A 22,366-nucleotide genomic window follows, 5' to 3' on the forward strand; every position below is an offset into this window, starting at 1 on the left:
CGTCCGCTTCTCTTCATCATCCTTGCTATCTACCAACTTCACAGACCTTTTTTGCTTCTACCTTCCCTTGAAAATAAAAATATTCATAAACTATGTAAATAAGTTGTAATTCATCTCATATCATTATCATGGAAATACATCATAAATATTGATCAAAATTCATATAATTTGAATTTGAGAGCGAAAGTGACAGATAATTTGGGACGAATTTGGATAAAATAGATTATCATGCCATTTTCTCAATGTTATGACAGATAATTTGGGACTAATTTGGATAAATTAGATTATCATGCCATTTTCTCAATGTTACATTCCATAATTCCGTCATATCGATATGAGATTTTTTTTTATTCCCTCCGTTTCATAATAAATGGTTTTTTTAGCTTATGCACAACCCTTAAGAAAGTGCTCACTTCTAAAAAATTAAAATTATTTTTTACTAACTTACCTCTAATTAAATGCTTAGAAAAGAAAAGCAACTTAATGATTCTTAATTATGTAAATAAGAGTAATTTTAGAAGGATAAGATCAATTTCACCTTAAAATTCTTAAGCACCACTTATTTTGAAACTAAATGAAAAGCCTAATAGCCTGTTTGGCCAAGCTTATTTTTTGCCAAAAGAACTTATTTTTAAATAAATGCTTAATTTTTTGTAATTTTTTTTAATAAAAAAAGTAAGGCGTTTAATCAAGCTTTTACGAGAAAATAAGTGTTTTTGGGACGTAGTAGAAGCAATTTTTCAGAAACTAAAACATGCAGCTTTGTTTTTGAGAAAAATATACTTAGAATCACTTTTTAAAAGCTTGTACAAACACTAATTGTTGCTCAAAAGTACTTTTTAAATCAATTGACTAAACACAAACTGCTTTTAGCATCCAAAAACACTTTTTAAAATAAGCTGATTTTAAAAGCCTATCCACACAAGCTATAAAACATCATTTATTTAGAAACGGAGGGAGTATTAACAAGTGGCATTATCTTGTCCCACCTCACAACCCATCACACCATTTTTACCTCCGTCCCTCATCATTTTTACCTCCTATTCACAGTTAAATTAATCAAGTTAACTCTCCACAAGTGAGTTATTGCTTAGTAAAAATTATGCAATAAAAATATTGAGTTCAAATTTCTGAAATTTGTTTCTGCCAATTTCAGTGCAAACTTGATGCTTTTGCACGAGCAGTGACTCTCACAAGGTTAGTAATTCCCCTTTGGTGATTACTTAATTTTAATTTTGTTATGGTTTTAGTTCCTGAAAAATGTGTTTTTGAAAAATAAGTCAGTTTGTTGCTACTCCCTCTATCCCAAAAATATTATCTTACGTTTCTTATTAATTTATCTAAAAAGGTATTATCTTACGTTTCTTATTAATTTATCTAAAAAGATTGACGCCTTTCTATATTTAAAAACAATATAGAAATAATATACAATTACACAAATATCTAAAGTTTATTTTGGGCCACGCATTTCAAAAGTTTCCTTTATTTTTTAAATTTCGTGTCAAATCAAATTAGAACAATCTTTTTGAGATAGAGAGAGTAATTATTTTCTCATGTTCTGGGGGTAGGGGGTGGGGGTTAAGAAAAGTTTCCCATTTTTTCATAAAAGTAAAATAAAAAAAATATGAGATAAAAAATTCAAAAGGGAGGGGCTGGTGGGTAAAAACAATTCCCCTTTTTTGTAACTTTTTTGTGTAAAAATAAAATAAATAATATATGAAATAGAAAATTCGAATGTAGGTGGGAGGTTGGGGTAGGGGGGTAAGGGGGCGGGGTAGGCATGTAGGGGGGTGTGGTGGTGCTCTGTTGGGTGGTGGTGGGGGTGTGGAGGGTGGATGGTGGAGTGGTGGAGGGATGGGCGGGGTTGGGGTGGGTGGTGAGGAGTAGGGTGGGTGAAGATGAGATGCTTTTGAGAGTGGTGGTTGGGTGGGTGGGGTTTGGTTAAGTGGTGGGGGTGGGCGTGGGGGTGGGCGTGAGTTCGAGGGCGGGAGGAGACAATTAATATGGAATGTCACTTTTAGAAACTTGTTCATCAAAAAAGAAAATATTTTTCAAAAATTCTGACCATCTGAACATGAGAAAATTGATAACTCTTTAATTTTAACTTTCCAGTGGCATGTTTAGTACCACCAGATTAAATGCCATTTTGGTGTATTTCACATATTTTTAGTTGAAGAGCACAAGATTTAAAAGTCTCATTTACTTTCTTAAATCCTGTAAAAGTTAAAATCAGTCAAACAAATTGAAACAGAGGGAGTATGTTATAAGTTTTGTTATTTTACTTAATCAATTCGAGTTTGATGAAGGCTTTGATGTTAAGGATTACGCATTACCATATTTTTAAATCTAGACTAGATTTCTTTTCATGTTTAAATCCCAACATTCCTATTCATCTTGCCTTGTCTTTGGCACCACAGTGGACGGATTATTCTATATATAATACCTGCTCTAAAGATTAAGAGGATAGAGGGCATAATATAAACATAATCTCATATGTTGTAGTTTTGTTCTGTTCTTTTACTTAATATATTCGAGTTTGATGAAGGCTGTGATGTTAAGGATTACGCATTTCCATATTTTTTAATCTAGACTAGATCTTCTTTTCATGTTTAAATCTATCTATATACTAATATGTAAACATAATCTTATAGGTGGTAGTTTTGTTATGTTCTTTTACTTAATATATTCGAGTTTGATGAAGACTGTGATGTTAGGATTACGCATTATGGCATTGTTTAATCTAAGACTAGATCTTCTTTTCATTTTTAAATCTATATAATATGAACATTAGTTCACAGGTTGTAGTTTTGTTCTGTTCTTTTACTTAATAAATGTCAAATTTGATGAAGGCTATGATGTTAGGAATACGCATTACGGCAATTACCATATTTTTTAAATCTAGACTAGATCTTCTTTTCATGTTTAAATCTTTATAATATAAAGTTGTAGTTTTGTTCTGTTCTTTTACTTAATATATTTGAGTTTGATGAAGACCGTGTGTTAGGATTACGCATAACCATATTTTTAAATCTAGACTAGATCTTCTTTTCATGTTTAAATCTATATAATATAACATAATCTCATAGGTTGTAGTTATATTCTGTTCTTTTACTTAATAAATTTGAGTTTGCCATGTGATATGCATTACAATCTTTTTCGACTTTAATAATCAGACAATGATAATGGCTGCTTTCTACTAATAATTTAATTAGTAGTAAGTATCTCATACCTTTTGTTTATGCAGAAGTCCAGTTCCCAACTAAATTTAATAATAATAATAATCTTAGTAGTTAACGATTAAAGTAATTCTAATATATAATCACCTAACACATTCTAATTTTTATATTGTATACTTTAAATGGTGGCCAATTGTCGTAATTATCCCTATACTGATTCTACACTGCTGCAGGTAAAGGTGGTAACCGGTTTGGCCTTACCGGTTTTAACCGGTAACCGGACCGGTTAAACCGGAACCGGTAGAACCGGTTCCGGTTAACCGTTTAATGGTTTACCGGTCCGGTTCCAATATTTTGGAAACCGGAACCGGACCGGTTAAACCGGTAAAAATTAAATAAAAAAAAAACTAAAGTATATATAGTATATAGTACATATATATAGTATATATAGTATATATATTAAGTTATACACATATATAAGTATATATAGTATATATATTAAGTATATATAATATATAGTACATATATATAAGTATATATAGTATATATATTAAGTTATACATATATATAAGTATATAGAGTATATAGTACATATATATTAAGTATATATAGTATATATAGTAGATATGTATATATAGTATATATATTAAGTTATACATATATATAAGTATATAGAGTATAAAGTACATATATATTAAGTATATATAGTATATATAGTAGATATGTATATATAGTATATATATTAAGTTATACATATATATAAGTATATATAGTATATAGTACATATATATATAGTACATATATATACATATATATAGTATATATATTAAGTTATACATATATTTAGTATATAGTACATATATATTAAGTATATATAGTATATATAGTAGATATGTATATATAGTATATATATTAAGTTATACATATATTTAGTATATAGTACATATATATTAAGTATATATAGTATATATAGTAGATATGTATATATAGTATATATATTAAGTTATACATATATTTAGTATATATATTAAGTTATACATATATTTAGTATATATATTAAGTTATACATATTTAGTATATATATATATTAAGATACATATATATAAGTATATGTAAGTTATACATATATATGTATACGAAAAGCACTATTCTGTATTGCTGACTTGCTGTTAGGCTGTTAGTCAGAAAATATTTAAACTTTAATTATAAAGTTGTATAACATATGAAAATATAGCTACAATATACAAATAAATACTATAATATATATATATATATATATATATAATACAAAAAACAAAAAAAAATAGATTTTAACCACTCCAAACCGGACCGGTTCCGGTTTGAGGTTTAAAACCGGTTAACCGGTTCCGGTTTTTTAACCGGAACCGGCCGGTTCCTTAACCGGTTCCATAACCGGTTGCCACCTTTAGCTGCAGGTTAAGCTCACTGATGGCTTGAAGAAGAAGATTGAGGCAAATGTTAAGCTTAGTGCTTGCATTCGCCTATCTGGAAGGTATATGGGATGTTCCCAGCTGGGCGGTGACCTTTGTCGTTTCTTCGAGCTCCAGGGCTTTGTAAAAGTAAGAGAGCATGGTAAAGGCTGGTGTTCTGCGAAATTCTCCTGCCAGTGGGATTTTGATCAAGCTTTCCAGGCAAGTAGCTGGTGGATGTTAGGCCACTATTCCATTCAGGTGTATAGATGGCAACCGAAACCTCTTTGTACGGGAGACATTGTGGAAGGGCGCTTAGAAGGGCTTCCCCTTGAGTACTGTACTGAAATCGTGAAAGCTGTTTGTGAGCCCTTGGGTTACCACGCTTTTATGGTTGATACTTTTTCAGAAGGTAAACTTCTGCCATTCTTTCATGAATCCGACGGTTGCAATCTTCCATCGCAAATTCAAATAGATGATGATCCAGTCGGATTATCTTATTCTCGAGCACAGCAGTGCTACAACTGTCTTGGACTTGGACACATTGGTCTTGTCCGAACAGGGCTACCCACTCCAGCTCTGGCTCTGGTCGAACTCAAGTCCATTGTCATCCTAGTGTGAACCCAGAATCAGGCCCAATGATAGTAAAAGAAAAAAAGGAAAAGGAAAAATCATTTCCAGAGCTCCAATGAGAAATCGCCACTTTTCACTAGTAAGTGAGGGTTAATTTGGACATCACACGAGAAGGCGTTACACTCGAAGTTGTGCTGCTCTATCTATTCCTACAAAATCTGTGAGATTCTCACTTCAGTCAGAACCCTACTAAAAACTTTGCACTTTGATTTTTCCGATTTCCATTTCCATTTCCATTCACCATTCCTCTTTGAGAAAATGATCAAAATGGTCCTTAATGTACGAGGGTTAGATTGTTTTGGTCCTTGATATATTCACTTGATTGAAATAGTCCTTGATGTATGCAAAATGTGAATGGTTTTGGTCCTAAATCCTAAATATAATGTCGTAACATTATTCAAATGTTTGACACAAAAAATCCATCAAATGTAAGTGAAAAAATTTTAATTTTAATTTTTTTATTTTTACTTTTTTATTATTTTTATTTTTAAAATGTATTATTCTTTTTATATTATTTATTTTTTATTTTCTTTCTTTTCATTCCCAACCTTTACTTCTTGTGATTCCATGTAATTGCTCGTATTTTTTTATTTTATTCATTTAGCATAACCGTGTTATTATTCTAATATTTGAAACTACACCTCTTAATATTGAAAAGAATGAGTTATTAACAAACTTGACATATAACGGGTGACGTTATAAATAATATAAAAAGAATAATACATTTTAAAAATAATAAAAAAAAAAGTAAAAATAAAAAAATTAAAATTTTTTCACTTACATTTGATGGATTTTTTGTGTCAAACATTTGAATAATGTTACGACATTATATTTAGGATTTAGGACCAAAACCATCTACATTTTGCATACATCAAGGACTATTTCAATCAAGTGAATATATCAAGGACCAAAACAATCCAACCCTCATACATTAAGGACCATTTTGATCATTTTCTCGAAACATCAGGCCTAGATTGTTTGTACAGACAGACTTTTTGGGTGCTAAGATTCAAAGTCGAGAGGGAAACAGCCTAGATCGTACGCTAAGGTTCATAAGCAATCACTTAGTGGAAAAGGAAGTGATCGAGCGATGACAACCAGGAGGTGGGATGGCCGCTAAAATCTCCCAAATAAAAAAATTAAAAAAACTGCAATAAGCGACAATTCAAGATTTAAAAATGAATGAACAAGCAATTCATAAAAAGCATAAACAAGGAATTAGGAGATATCACATGTTAATATTTTAGATGCTAAATTTCGTCCAAATTAATATATAATGTTAGCCAAATTAATAAACTTTTAAATCAGCTAAAACATGTGTTTACATTGAATTTTAGGAAGTCAAATCTCTTTCAATTTTTTTACTTTCTTCCCTGAGACACTGTAGAAGACTTTACTTTTTTATTCTCCAATTTACAAATCTATATAACATGATGTATAGCCATGTATATACACTTTCATACACTATTATACATTACATATACATCTTTATATACTATTATATATTATATATACAATTTTTCATACACTATTATACATGACATATACATCCTTATATACTATTATATATTATATATACAATTTATAGATAACATTGCTGCTTTGTATAAATATGTATATATACAGTGTATAAATAATGTCGTTGCTTTGTATAAGTAATGTATCTACGTGTATAACCATATATAAACAGGTTTTCATACAGTTATACAAGAGCAGCATTAATAAAATAGTTGACATTTCCCAGAAGCTAGGAGACAAACAAGTCGAAAGAAAAAGAGAAAAACAAAAACAAACGAAGAAGTACAAAATGGCCATTAATCCTAATATTAATTTGGGACAAGTAGAAGAATCTTCAAATTGTCAGTCTACTTAATAAATTTGGCTGTTAGAAAGATAACAATGACTAAATCAAAACTCGGGCCGGTCCGAGGCCAAAGCCACTAAGGCAATGGATTTGGGACCCCATTTTTTAGGGAAAAGGACATAAAGGGCCGTCCGGCCTAAATTATTCTCACCAGATCGCCCATGTTTCTCCAAATCCAAAGTGTAGCCAGCGCGACCTTTTGTGGCGACTTTAGTCGCCACTAAAAGTCCGCTGCAAAAAAAAAAGTACTATTTGTGGCGGCTTTAATCGCCACTAAAGATCATTTTTTTTTGTTTTTTGGTAAAAGCCACTAAAGATAAACTATGTATAGAAAATGTATCATTGTTGTATAAAATATGTATCTCTACTGTATATGTATAGAAAATGTATCATAGGTTTTTATAATTGTTATGTAATTTGTGTATAATAAATGTATCATCAATGTATACTAACTAATCATACACATATTATGCATTAGTATGTACATTATACATTGATTATACACTAATGATTCACATATTATACATATTCCATACATAATATGTATCATCAACGTATAATCACTAATCATACATATATTTTACATTAGTATGTACATTATACATTGATTAGACACTAATGATTCACATATGTATCGAAAATGTATATCTATAGAAAATGTATCATTGTTGTGTAATTTGTGTATAATAAATGTATCATCAACGTATACTCACTAATCATACATATATTATACATTAGTTATACATTGATTATATACTAATGATTCACATATTATACATATTTCATACATAAGTATCGAAAATGTATCATTGTTGTATAATTTATGTATAAATTGTATCATTTTTGTATAGAAAGTGTATATAAACAATATCATTCTTGTATAGAAAGTGTATATATAATTCCAGCATATGTATATAAACTGTATCATTCTTGCATAGAAAGTGTATATAAACTGTATCATTCTTGTATTGTATATAAATTGCATCATTCTTGTATAGAAAGTGTATATATAATTCCAGCATATGTATATAAACTGTATCATTATTGTATAATATGTGTATAATAAATTTATAATTAACGTATAATTTATGTATAATTAACTTATAATTTATGTTTAATAAATGTATACTTACTAATTTTATTAGTTTGTAGTTGATATATTTTAGTTTGTTAAGTTTTCAATGATGGTTACTTTAGTTTATTTATTTAGTTCTTCTTTTTTAATCCCTAGCAGAAGATTAGAATAATAAACGAAAGTTTGCAGCGAGCCTTTAAAGGAGATATTTCTTGAAGGCTCAATTAACGTACAAAAATACACATATTATACTTGTTTTGGAATATTTTTTGAAAGTTCAATCACTATATAAGTATACACATATTATACATATTTTAAAACATTTATTGAAAGCTCAATATGAATTTTAACCTTTAGTGGAGACTTTTTGAATTTCCACAAAAAAAAAAGTTGATCTTTAGTGGCAACAAAGTCGCTACAGAAAGTCTCTGTTTTTTTTTTTAAAAGGCGTTTGGGCTACTGGGCCGGCCAGCGCTTGGGAATAGTTTGGGCCGGCCAGCTTATGGTATTAGGCCCAAATGTGAGATTACTTTGGCCTGTTGGCCATTGTATGTCCTTTCTCCCATTTTCTATTTAAATTTTATGCTAATTTGTTTGAAAAATTATTATAACTTATGAAACTTTTATGTAGTTTCTAAATATGTAAATTATTTTTCAAAAAACTTAAAGATTGTATGTCTGCATTCACGATAAAAATAAAAAAGTTGGACTCTTGAAATTCAAATTGTGTCACATAAATTGAGACAGAGGGAGTGCACAATATTTATAAAAAAAAAAAAGAGAAGAAAATTTTTAGTCGCACGATTAATTAGCTATATTGTCAGTTGATTTGATTTTATTTTTTGAATAAATTGCTTTGAAAAAATTGTTAACAACTTTGCATTGTTCTTGACGATTATAAAATAGTAATTAATGACCTCACATATAAAAAAAATTAAAAAAGTAGACTTTAAATAAAAATATATATGATTACCTTTCTCTTGAAAAGGGAAAAAAAAAATTAGGGCCTTTATCTGAAGTTTAGCTTTAGGCCTCCAATCTTGTTGAGACGGCCCTGTCAAAACTTAGTTTAAAATTTAGGAATTCAAAATAAAAATGAATATTTCCTGAAATATTTGAGAGTGAAAGAAGGTTTAAAAAAAAAAAAATCATGAACATATTATATGTGTGCAACACATACTTGGTAGCACAGAGAAAGAAAAGAAATAAACTAGGATGAATGAAGATTTTCATACATTCATTGTGCAGACTGCAGACTATGATTGGAATTAGAAAAAATAGCTTGCTAATAAGAGAGGGAAGATAATGACAAAGTAATAGGGGACATGAAAGAAACACATGGTAGAGGAAAATATGAAGTGGAGACTAAGCTTTGTCTAAAAATGGGACGATACGTAATAAATTAACAATTGGACTAAATATTGTAAACTAGTTGACTGAAGTGTTTAGGACCTCAATTATCTTTAAGTTAAATTTATTTCAATTGGACTACAGCCCAATATTAGTTACTGGTGAACCAAGGCCCAATCACTTAACAAGATAAAAATTCTCCTTTTTTTTGCGCGGATTAGCCTTCATTTGGGGTGGTCTTTATTTTTTCCCTTTAAATTGGTGGTCTTTAAGTTTTATCTTTCGCTTAATACCTCGAGTTTATGGGTTTGCAAGGCAGAATTTTATAAATCTTAAGGCAGAATTTTGCAAATCTGAGCCTTGCAGAATTTTATAAATTCTATCCATCTGTAAAGTCTGCCTTTAAGGCCCACATTCGCAAAATTTGTCAGAGCAAAAGTTAAAGACCATTATTTTTAGGGCCAAAAATTAAAAATCACCCCAGCGAAGGCCAATCCTGCAAATTGCCTGAGAAAAAATCTCAAAGGACAAGAAACCATGGTGTTGAGTCACCACTTGTTTCTTAGGCTCCAAGTTTCTAATTTATTTTCCTTAAACCTTTTTTTGTTTTAGGAAATGGAAAGGATAAGAAGGTTAACCTTCCTGTAGATTCTATTGGTCATCATCACATCACACCCATGACGCCAAACACGGCACATACACCCTAGTTCATTTCGCCAACTTTGAATTTAGTCAAAAAGATTAATTCCGTCTCAAGTTTCGAATATTAAAATTTAAACTTTTTACTTCCTCAGTTTCATATTACGTGGTCATTTTTTCTGTACATGTTCATTAAGAAATCATAATAAAAGTGTATTCTTATTTCACTACCCTATTCTTTCTTCAAATAATTTGCACTTTAATCAATATTGGTTACTTTAGAAAACAGTTAATGTTAAGAACGAAATGGAAAATATTTAATTAATTCTATCTTAGTTTTGTAAATTGACGAATATTATTTTTAGTAATGTGGACAATTAATATTGAACGGAGGGAGTAATTGTGTATCCAGAAATAGAAGTTTTATGTTTCTTGAATAGAAATTATATAAAATATTATAAGTCATTATAATTAATAATTTAAGATATTAAAAGTCATATGAAAACTTATGCTTAAAGAAAAATTTAATTAACTCTCGAAATCTCTATTGAAATATTAAAACTTTACTCAAAATCTGGGTGAGCTTATTTCACTAAGTGGTTTTAATTACATTAATAAGAGACTTGGAAATAGGGAGGAGATTTAGAAGAATTTTACTGTCAATTCAAGTTCTTCAATGGCTAAAATAACTTTGAGCTTAACTCTTGTACCCTAAAATGCTCAAATTCAAAGTTATGTTTCTAGAACGTTCCAGTCGCACTTTAATCCCTAAAATATCGGGAGATTGATTTTGATTCTTGTAGTATCTTATTAAGCATATCTAATTATATGTTTATTTCAAAAGCAACATTTTTGATCAGTCAATCTTCACAAATTTTAACAAATAATTGATTATTAAACCATTCAATTACCCGTCTGTTATGTTAAATTCGCACTGCTGCTTCAAAATTGAGAGTTGTATAGATTCAAAATAATTAGATATAACTTATTTTTTATGTAAAGAAAATAACAAACACATACTTAAATAGTTCGAATAGTAAATTTGCTTAGTGAAATATCAACAGGATCAGAATCGGATTAAATAAGCTCTGCTATTCCATACTTAAGAATAATATTATAGTCTAATAATAACATACACTATTTTCTATATAAAAAAAATAAAATTTAATTAGTTTTGAGAGACTAAATATGATTAATGAAATATTAGTAGGACAAAGGAATAAATGCGCACTGCTACGCCATACTTGAGAGTATAGTTGCAAGAATAATCTAATGTAATTACATAGTACTATTTTGTCTATGAAAGGATACAAAAAATGAGTATTTAATTAGTTCGAGATTAAATATGCCTAGTGAAACATCATTAGGACCAAAACTAGGATTAAATTGGATGTTATTCCACAATTAAGAGTAATATTGTTCCAAGAATTAAAAAAAAAGAGAGCATATTTTCTACATAAAAAAATGACAAAAACACATTTGTGGTTTGAGGTTAAGGCCTTTATTTAGTTGCACTTAATGAAGGTTTCAATCTGATAAAAACACATGATTCAAACGTTTTAATCTTAATACAAAGGCTTAAACTCTTAATACAGTGTTTCAGTTAGAATATTTTATTTAGACATTCGAACTAAGTCTTGTTCCAATTGAATACTTCAACTCTTAATACAGTGTTTCAGTTAGACACTTACGTACGGTTCATATTTTATTATTATTTTTTTTTTTTTGCATGTTTTTTCATTCTTGTATTAGATAGTTAAGTTAACAACATAAAATATGTAACAAGACTTATAGTTCGAGTGTCTAAATGGAATACCATATTATTTTAAGGTGAAACATGTGTATTAAGCCTAATACAAATTAATGAGGCCTGAATATGCTTAATGACACATCAGTAGGATCAGAATTAAGATTAAGAAATGATTAAGGATTAAATGTTGACTTTTAACAAGAGTTTCACTTCTTTCTTGATATATAAAAGTCCACCATCCACACTTAGAAACATTAACCTTTAAGCTTTCTACTTTCCAAAATCATGGCCTTTGATTATGTTATTTCTCCACCTTTGATCATTAACTATAATGATGATGATATGGCTCAGATCCATGCAAATGTTAAGCTTACTGTTTTTATTCAACTGTTTGGTAGAAAAATGGGATGTTATCAGCTTGGTTCTTGTCTTCATGGCTTTTTCAAACTTGATGGACGTGTTGAAGTGACTGAACATGGTCATTGCAGGTAAAAACTCTATTCAAAATTGATCAGTTTAACTGTAAACAGAAAAAAAGTTATATTTACACTTATAATTCAAGAAGTAGTTTGTATATGAATATATATGACTCTCAGCCAAACAGAAAGGACACGTGGAGGATCTAAATTCAGTGGTTTTAGGTCAGATCTAATGATCTTGAATATATTGGTGTTGATCATTTTTTGTTTAACTATAGATGGAAAAAGGGTCATATTTGCCTCTCTAGTTTGAGAAATAGTTTAAATATGTTATGCATATGAACAAATTTGCCCCTTGCGTAGAAGGGACGCGTGGAGGACCACACACACAAATTGTGTGTAGATCTAATTCATTAACCTTAAATCATGTAGGTTTAGATCTAAAGTCAATGATTTCACCTCAGATCTGTTGGTGTTGATATAAGGTGTGGTGATATTGGTCAATTAGTAAGTTGAATATTCTGGATCTACAAATATACTAATTAGGCGTATGGATATAAATTGAGTGATATTTGAAAAAAAACAGTGTTTGAAGTCAAGTTGATAAATTGAGTGATATTTGAAAAAAGAAAAATAGTATTTGAAGTTAAGTTGAAAATGGTATTTGAAAGTTGCATATTACTTTGAAAAGGATTTGAGATTTTGTGGGTGGAAAAAAAGTCATGTCAAACGGGCCCTTAATATATTTGTGTCATACTCTAATCGTAAGCCCAAGGAAACGTTTTTATCAGCTAATGTTGATCTTACTGAATATGTAAATGATTTCATGTTTGTGGGGTTTTATGGTTCGAGGCATGAGATTCACAGGGTCCCGTCACTCATATTATTGTTACTCATAGCAATGGATGGCTAAATGAATCGGGTCTACACAATTTTGTATGGCCGGAACGAAAAAAGTTCTACTTGGTGATTAATGAGATGATAGTTTCTTTATATGGAATTGTATAATCCTCTCATTATGAGTTAACTTTTGGGGTTGAGTTAGGTCCAAGATCCATTCTTTACACGCAGGACCCATATCTTTTATTAGAATGAGGGGCAAGTTTGTTAACGACAGGGCTATTTACTGTCGAAAACTTAAACAGACCCTCGACTTTTCTTTATTGATTTTCTGTCATTTTCTTGTTTCCTTTTTAGTACTAATAAATGCAGAGTATGACAACAAAAGACATAAATAGCAAATGCATAGGTAAGAAATGTTTTCACAAATATATTTAGATACATCATAGCAGGATATTCCACTAATGTAATCATTGTAAGGTAAACTACCAAAGTTTATATTCAGCTAATGTAATCATTGTAAGGTAAAATACTAAAGTTTATTAGCTTGAGCTTGAATATAAGAGAATGTAGAAAACTTGATTACTTACTATTGGTTTCACGTGAACAGTTTGTCAAATTAGGCATTCGGATTTGGGCGTGAGGGGAGTGAAGAGAATATACCACCACGGACGGATGAGATCCTTGGGCTCCTTATAAGACTTGGGCAATTCTCCTCCCTTTGAACTGACTTTTGGAGTGTGAGTTAGGCCAAGATTCATTTCTTGATACCCTTAACCAACACTCTAAATTCGCCCTTGATTTTTATGTAAAGCAGGTAAACTTGTGTCTAAAGTGACGTTTGTCTAGTTTTTATTAAGAGAGCTCTTTGAGCATTTTTGTGCAAGCGTCTTTGTCCTTGATCACTTATTTGCTGTATGCTATATAAAGTAAATGAATCACAGAATCAAATACACAGAATTGAGATTATTATATAATGTCTGAGCATATAAGCCTGTTACCATTTCAAAAATAAAATAAAATGTCTGAGTATATATATATATATATATATATATATATATATATATATATATAACTGTACACATACAAATCTACATGTTCTTTTGAAATATGAGATTGTTATATTTGAGCACGACTTAGTCCTTTCACTTCCTTCAACTAGGTAATGAAGTTCTACTAAATATAAATTGAACAAATCAGACAACAACCAAATCGATAAATTTTGTATTATGTTGCAGGTACTCTGCCAAGTTCTCCAGCCAGGGGGATTATGATCGAGCTATTCAGAGAAGTAGCTGGCGGATTTCAGATCACCATGTCATCGAGGTTTATAAATGGAAGCCTAATTTCCAATTCGGTAAAGTGCCACTTCTTGCTGTTGGAGACTTTGTGGAAGCCCGCGTGGAAGGGCTTCCTGTTGAATACTGCATAGACAACGCTGTCTTTAAAATTGGCAATGCTGTTTGCGAGCCTTTGGGTTGCCCGGTCTATATGGTTGATACTTCGAATGGTAAAACTCCTCGATTTTGGTTTCCATTGATAGGTTCAACATGTTTGGATCTTCCTTTGCACGTTCAGATAGCCAGTGGTCCACTTGTGGGATTGTCTTATTCTCGGGCACAGCAATGCTATCATTGTGGTAGATATGGACACTTCCGCAAGACTTGTCCTGAGCTCAATCAACGGACAAGATCTCCCAACTGGGCTACACCTTCCAACTCTGGTCCAACTCGAGTCCAACGTCCTCATTTGGGTCGACAACCAGCCCCAGTTTCTTATGTGTCACCACGAACCTCGTACCCTGCAGAAACTCATGAAGGAACCACAAGTCCAGAAGAAAGTCATGAAGGAACCACAAGTGCGGGAGAAACTCATGAAGGAACCACAAGTTCAGAAGAAAGTCATGAAGAAACCACAAGTTCGGAAGGAAGTCATGAAGAAACCACAAGTTCGGAAGGAAGTCATGAAGAAATCACAAGTTCGGAAGAAAGTCATGAAGGAACCACAAGTTCGATCACGCCATTTTCTCCTATAGAGTTCTTCGCCAGCTCCTCGGGTAGCACTAGTCCCTCGAGGCCAATTGAAGAAATGAAAATGAGTCCTAAGGGTGCTATGCTTGTTGAGAATGGAATGGAAAGTAAGCCGAAGTGTTACAATATGGGAGAAGAGGTTTCTGGAATCGACGTTGCTGTGAGAGTCTCTCATTTGAATTATCAAAGGGGAAATCAGCGCTGGGTTTCCATAACTCCCCGTGCTGGCGATGGGCCCCGTTGCTCCAAGAAATTGCTTTGCATAAGCATTGAGAATGCTGAGGACCGGAATGCAATCCGTGCAATAAAGGACACGTGCTATGAAAATGATGTTTCAATGGCGATTGTATTCGATAAATCCTCTGTGCTAAGCAACGATGATCGAATTGTCAGGTGCTTTGGTTTCTCTGCTTCTTATTGTGCAGAAATGACATTTCGAAGGTTCAGAGAAGATGGCTCAGCAGTGGACGTGAAGGGTAATTGCTTGCTGATGTGGAACGCGGAAGAACTTCGTGTTAATGTTTCCCCTGTATCGTATGGTAATACACCACTGTTGTCCCAACATCTCGAATTTAATGCCTCGTGGGTGGTTAGTGAATCCGATTCAGATGAATCATCCAATGGTTTTTCGAGTTCTGAAGGAGAAGGCTCAATCGGTTCATCTGTTTCTAGCGATGAATACTCTCGAAATGGAGACACAGATTCAGATGAATCCTCTTTGTTTTCTTCTGCTGGAGAAGGAGTTTCAAATGAATCTTCCACCTCGTTTAGTTCTAGCAATGAATCGTCTATTTTTCTTCCAAATGGAGCTACAGATTCGGAGGGATCCTCTTTGTTTTCGACTGATGCTGAGGAAATTTCCAACGGATCATCTGCTCCTTCTAGTTCTGAAGAAGGAAGTGATTCATTTATTCTTTCTCCTAATGGTGAATAGGGTAAGTGTATGATTGAGACCACATATTTCTCATGATTGAAACACTCCAACGTCTCCTTAACCATGCAAAATAGAGCAAATTTTATTGAGACTCCGGAGAGGAGTCAAGGTTCTGCAAAAATTCAAGCCCCGATCCAATTCAGCAAGTCCGAATAGAGAAGGCAATAGGAGTTAGTTATAAAATTTTGAGCTACATTTTCTTATGGTACAATCGTCTCTGAAATTTCACTACGTAGTTTTTGATCTGCAATTTTGTCCAGTATATAGTTCAGTTCTAACCATTTTAGGCTGTAGTAATGTCAATTGTACATACTCCATACTTTTTGTGTACTTGTAATTGATGTCAAGGAAATTTTGAAGGCAATAGGACAAGATATTTTTTAAAAATTATCTCCCTCTTATGACTTATTGATTCTCTTGTTATAGTTGGTGATGGAACTTGGACAATATTTGAGCTTTATTTGGATAACATCTGATTTAACATCTTTTCCCCTTTAAATGTCCTTGCTAAATCTGATATCTACATTGCCTATTTGCTAAATTTGACATTGTACGTCGACATTATCAATTTCTCTTGTTTTTCAATAGTTGTTAGGGACCAGTTCCAGTTAATGCAACTATTTGCAGTGGAGATTACCACTTTGATCTTTTGTACTGTTGACTGTGCATACCCTGTGTGCAAAAGGTTGTCACATAAGCTATTGCTGTTGTGCACTAGCTAGAACACTTGTTCTATGAAAGTTATCCAGTAATATTTACTTGTCTTCCTTTATACTGGACATTGTCTTCCCTTATACTGGACAATGCTATTTATTGTGTTCAGATAGGAGGATATGGAGGGTGATGATTAGGGTAGAAGGTTAGTAAATAGTCGAACGTTCTAATATTCTTCAGAAGAACAACTGTTCGGTATTTCACTATACAACTACGTACACTACTAATGTAATATGCTAGATCAATATCTCAAATTCTGTACTCACTTAAAAAAACATCGTATAAGTTGAAATTGAAAGATCTAATGCATCCATAAAAATAGGGGCAGCCCGGTGCACTAAGCTCCCGCAATGCGCGGGGCCTGGGAAGGGCCGGACCACAAGGGTAATTAGAAAAAAAGAAGAAGAAGGGAAATGTAACGTTTAGAAACTAAAACAAATGCTCCCGTCAAATAATATATTCATGGCAGAACATTAACCGTATAAAAATTACATAATCAAATCACTTAAAAAGATAAATTTAAGTAACTCTTAAGGAAAAATAAAAGGGAAAACAACACCAAATATCCCTAAAATATAAAATATTTACCCGCCTCATGCCCCTCCTAAAATAATTTCGCTTCTACCCCAGTCGACTGAAAATATTTACCCGACATATCCCCTCGCCCAAACTCCTTCCTTCATGATACTATCGCAATATATTTATATATCATGATAGTATCACAGAGGACCAAGATCAGAAGGACTGAAAACAACCCTCCATGATACCATCTCAATATATTTATATACCACGATGGTACCATGATCATGAGGGAGTGTCTCATTGAAGGACTGAAGCAGTCCTCCGTGATACCATCACAATATATGTATATAAGACATTGGTATCGTAGAGATTTTTCGAAAAAAGTGTGTCTTTTTGAATAAATGAACATGATCATCTATAATAACATCTTAGTATATTTAAATACTATATGATGATATCATGGAGGACTAAGAGAAGGACTGAAGCAGTCTTTCATTATACCATCCCAGTATATTTATATGCCATGGTGGTATCATAATTTTGGGAGCATCTCGGGTAAATAATTTTGATTTTTCCTGAGAATACGAAAGTAATGAAGGTATAGACGAATAATTATTTTGATTTGACAGATCACGCTCGTTTTTTCCCAAAAACCCAAAATAAAATAGATCGGTAATTTAGAGACAACAAATTAAATTAGTACATTAATTTTAGAACGCTCCATTCTCACACACGCGCACACACCGCGTCATTACATTATATTTTTTAGGGGTGAAATTTGCACTTTAATCCCCAACAAATTCTTATGATATCTAATTAAACATATTTAACAACGAATTAATTTAAATATGTACTTTTGGCCCTTTATCTTGTGAATCTTCATAAATTTTAACAAATGAGCGACTGTTAAAATACTCAATTACCTATGTGTTATATTAAGTTTCTATTTCATACTTGATAATAATACGAGGAAATGAGATCTCTTGCCCTCTTACAATTTGGATAGAAGAAATTGACATTTTCAGATTTCTTATATTTTTTCCCCCCAGATCTCTTATGTATTAAAAAATGAAAATATCTTTAAAAACATCATAAAACTAAAAAAGTTTGTAAAGAGCTACAAAACCATTTATAGTTCCAAGAATAATTTAAATATAACATATTACCTATGTGAAGTGACAAAATGCACATGAATTAAGGGTCTGTATGGACATGTAATTTTTTTTGCTTTTTCAAGTTTTTATTTTTCCGAAAATGATTATACATTATGTGCATTTTCAACCAAAACTTGGAAAAAAAAAAATCCTCACAATCTTCAACATTTTTTAAAGTGATTAAATGTATGTTTAGATAGAACTTCAACTTTCAAACACCCTTTTTCAAGTTACCTTCAAATAGTACTTGTTTGCAAATATCACTCAAAATGTAAAAATACCTACTTAATTAGTTCGAGATTAATATGCTTAGTAAAATATTAGTTGGATTAAGTTTGCATCATACTCCGTACTTGAAAGTAATATAGTTCCAAGAATAATTTAAATATGCAATACTATCCTATGTAGAAGATAAAAAACATGCATTAGATCAGTTCGAGATTAAGTAGGCATTTATTCATAAAAGGTGATATTTGAAAAAGAAAAAAGTTGAAAAGGATATTTTAAAATATAATTGTATTTGAACCTGCATTTAACTTAAAAAAAATGAAAATTTTGTGAGTGAAACAAAAAGTAACTTGAAAAAAAAGAAGGTCAAACCACTTTTATAAATTTATAACTCATCGTCAATAGTTATTTCAAAAAGTTAGTCCAATGTATAACCTGTTTTAAGTTTGCTTTGGGAAGAAGTGAAATTTACATGGACAATTGGGTCCTAAATAAATTACAACAACAGCAACATACCTAGTATGATTTCATAAATGAGACTTGAGGAGGGTAGAGTGTACACAGACTTTATCTCTACATTGAGTAAGGTAGAGAGATTGTTTTTTATATGACCGTCAGCTCAAGAAAAACATTTCACAAACAAGTTTGAAAAATACAAGAGTGAAAAGCTATATTAATAAAAATTGAAGAACAGTATGATAATAAAAAGGGTAACCCGATGCATTAAGCTTCCGTTATGCATGGGGTCCGGGAAAGGTCCAGACCACAAGGGTCTATTTTACTCAGCCTTATCCTGCATTTCTGCCAAAGACTGTTTTCATGACTTGAACCCGTGACTTTCTGATCACATGGAGACAACTTTATCGGTTACTTCAAAGCTCCTCTTGGTTATCTATACTATTTTTTGTTGTTAATATTTTACTAAATTAGGAAAAGTAAAATTGACAACAAAAAACAGTAGAGATAACCAAAGTAAAAAGAAAACAGCATAGTAAAATAAAGGAATACCATATTACTAACACAATAGTAATGAGACTGATAAGTGGGAAGAGAGGGTCCTAAATATACTTAATGAAATAATCAATAAGTGAGGGATTAAGAGTTGATTTGTTCCACAAGAAAATGAGTTTTACTTCTTTTCTTCTATAAAAGCCCACACCAGAAAGCCTAATCTTTCTATATTTCTACTTTCTAAATTAATCATGGCAGTTAACTTGCTAAATTCTCCTTATAATGGTCCACCACCATTGGTTCTTCATTAGCAAAGGTCTAAAATTACTTTCTCTCAAATTCATCATTCATGAGTCTTTCTGAATTATTGTCTTCATCTACTTGGTGCTTGGTATTGAGGCGTCAATCTGTTTCTTGGTAGGTGCTAATGGTAGGGAAAAAGACGAAGACACAATAGAGATGTGCATGTCTCCTGCATGCTTTGGTGTAAAAAAGTTTTGGCAAGGTGTGAAATACCTAGTGTTATTTAGTGTATAATTTATATAAGGTATACACATCAAATACACACCGATCAATTTTCTTATTGCTTTTCTTCCTTTTTCTGGTGCATACTGAGTATAATTTGTGTATAATACAGTGTACAATATATACACACTGATTATACATAATATGCAGCAATTATATACTGCATATTAAGTGTATAAACATGTATATGGGGTTCAGACTGAAATAGATATTGAAGTTGAGAGATCCTCTACATTCATTTGTTTCCTCTTGGTTTTTGAATTCAATTGTTTTCTCTAGGTTTTTAATTTTTTTAATGGAATTTTTGTACATGTTATTCTACACATTTCACGAATATTTTTGAAGTATTAAAAAACTATGGGGGAATAAACAAAAAATAGGCTCCAAGTGTCAATCTATTTTCTTAACCTTTTTGTTTTGGAAATGGAAAGGATAATAAGAAGGTTAACCTTCGAGAAGATTCTATTGGTCACATATAATAAGCTCCAAACACAAATGTAGGTGTAAAATAAATGCATATATTAATGATTAAACAAAAAAGAATCCAAGAAAATATATATGATACAAAATGCTTAACAGCTTTTTGTTTAAGAAGGAAATGCTTTTTATTTTATAGAAGTGCTTCATTTCACCAACTTCGAAAGTTCGAATTTATTCAAAAAGATTAATGTCGTCTCAATTTACGTGGTTGTAGTTCAAATTTCGAAATTTTTGATTCCGAATTCGAATATAGAATTTTCATATTTTATGAAATTAAATTTAAATTTTGGTCATTTAAGTTTTCCACAAGTTAACAAATAATGGTCCCTTAATTATGAGGGTCGATTAAAAATAATTCCTTAAGTATGCATTTAACAGTTTTGATCTTTTAAGTGCATAATTACGGGACTATTTTGAACCTACTCTCATAGTTAAGGGACCATTTATGTCTTTTTTTTTTTTTTTTTTGGTTGTAGCTATAAAATTTATGTTCACAATCTAAGATGAAAATTGGACAAAACCATCGGTATGATTGTAGCCCACGATTAATATAATGTATCTTCATTATGGGAACGGTATAGTTTCGTCTTCTTGTGCTAGTACATTTTGTATGTATTGAACGGATCAAGTAGAGATAAGTGTTTTTATACTGAATATATAAAATAAATTCTCTAGTTCATTAAATGTACTTATACTCTTAATCATGATATAATTATTATGATCAATGTGATTTGTTCATTATTTTGATTTATTAAAAAGTACGACTCAATTGCGGGTCTATGTATTCCTGGTGAATTGGATAATGACAAATTACATTTGTGAAATAATAATTAGTTGATAGAATCCATGTCTTGACTTTGAGATTGATGATACCCCTTTATGGATGCTTATAAGTCTCATGTGAAAACCCTGCAGGTGGATTTTGTATCCGTCACATGATGTAAGTTAAGCAGAAATATAAAAGATTCAATTAGTCAATGAATTAAATTGTCAGTAATTTAATTTAATTGATTGGTATCTGTACTCTTAACATGGGGAGTTAAATAAGTTTTAATGTATGATTTCGAAATTGAATTAAGGAGTGCAGTTACGATTGTTTAGTAGAATAATTCGTAATTTATTATGGTAGGATTAATTCAGATTTCTTGAATTAATTCCATAATAGGGAGTCTCGTTAATTAAATTTTGTGGTCCCTGCTGTGCCCGAATAATAAAGAATTAAATGGAATATTATTTTTTGGTGAAAAATAAAGACCCAATAGGTTTTGGAAAAGGGGAAAACCCTAAACCTGTAGTTATAAAATAGGGGTCTTATTCCATAAGGAGGCTAAGGTTTTACAAGTTTCTACTCTTTTTCCATAGAAATTCGCCCACACGAATTTCACAAATTCTGGTATTATTCGGGTTACACAGGAGAAGACTGTGGAACTGAAATATGACGATCAACTGGATGGTGTGTGCTTGTGGTTGAAGATTCGATTCTTGGTCGCGGTCACGCTTCAAGAGATAAGTATCAATTTTATGTTTGATTAATATCTTGATTATGTGTTGTCTATATTACATGCAAGTTCGATCCTGGCTATTTGCTTCCGCTGCTTACGCCTGTATTCCAACGACTTACACTTCACAAAGGAAAAGCTGCACGTCAGTGC

The 22,366-nt window shown here is 31.4% G+C and overlaps 1 protein-coding gene across 1 annotated transcript; it reads left to right on the forward strand.

Annotated features, from left to right (window-relative positions):
* Positions 1-12,164: 12,164 nt before the first annotated feature.
* On the forward strand, positions 12,165-16,492 carry LOC132602055 (uncharacterized). The gene is made up of 2 exons (XM_060315077.1): positions 12,165-12,405; positions 14,415-16,492. Exons 1-2 carry the CDS (start codon positions 12,203-12,205, stop codon positions 16,138-16,140), a joined length of 1,929 nt encoding a protein of 642 aa, XP_060171060.1. The 5' UTR covers positions 12,165-12,202; the 3' UTR covers positions 16,141-16,492.
* The last annotated feature ends 5,874 nt before the right edge of the window (positions 16,493-22,366 follow it).

This window comes from Lycium barbarum, chromosome 7 (genome assembly GCF_019175385.1).
Source record: "Lycium barbarum isolate Lr01 chromosome 7, ASM1917538v2, whole genome shotgun sequence".
NCBI classification, from domain to species: domain Eukaryota; kingdom Viridiplantae; phylum Streptophyta; class Magnoliopsida; order Solanales; family Solanaceae; genus Lycium; species Lycium barbarum.

What these genes read in the sequence shown, in the direction of transcription:
- LOC132602055 (XM_060315077.1), top strand. Translation starts at nt 12,203, where the DNA reads ATGGCCTTTGATTATGTTATTTCTCCACCTTTGATCATTAACTATAAT. An exon ending in ACTGAACATGGTCATTGCAG is followed by an intron (nt 12,406 to 14,414) that starts GTAAAAACTCTA and finishes ATTATGTTGCAG; the next exon opens with GTACTCTGCCAAGTTCTCCA.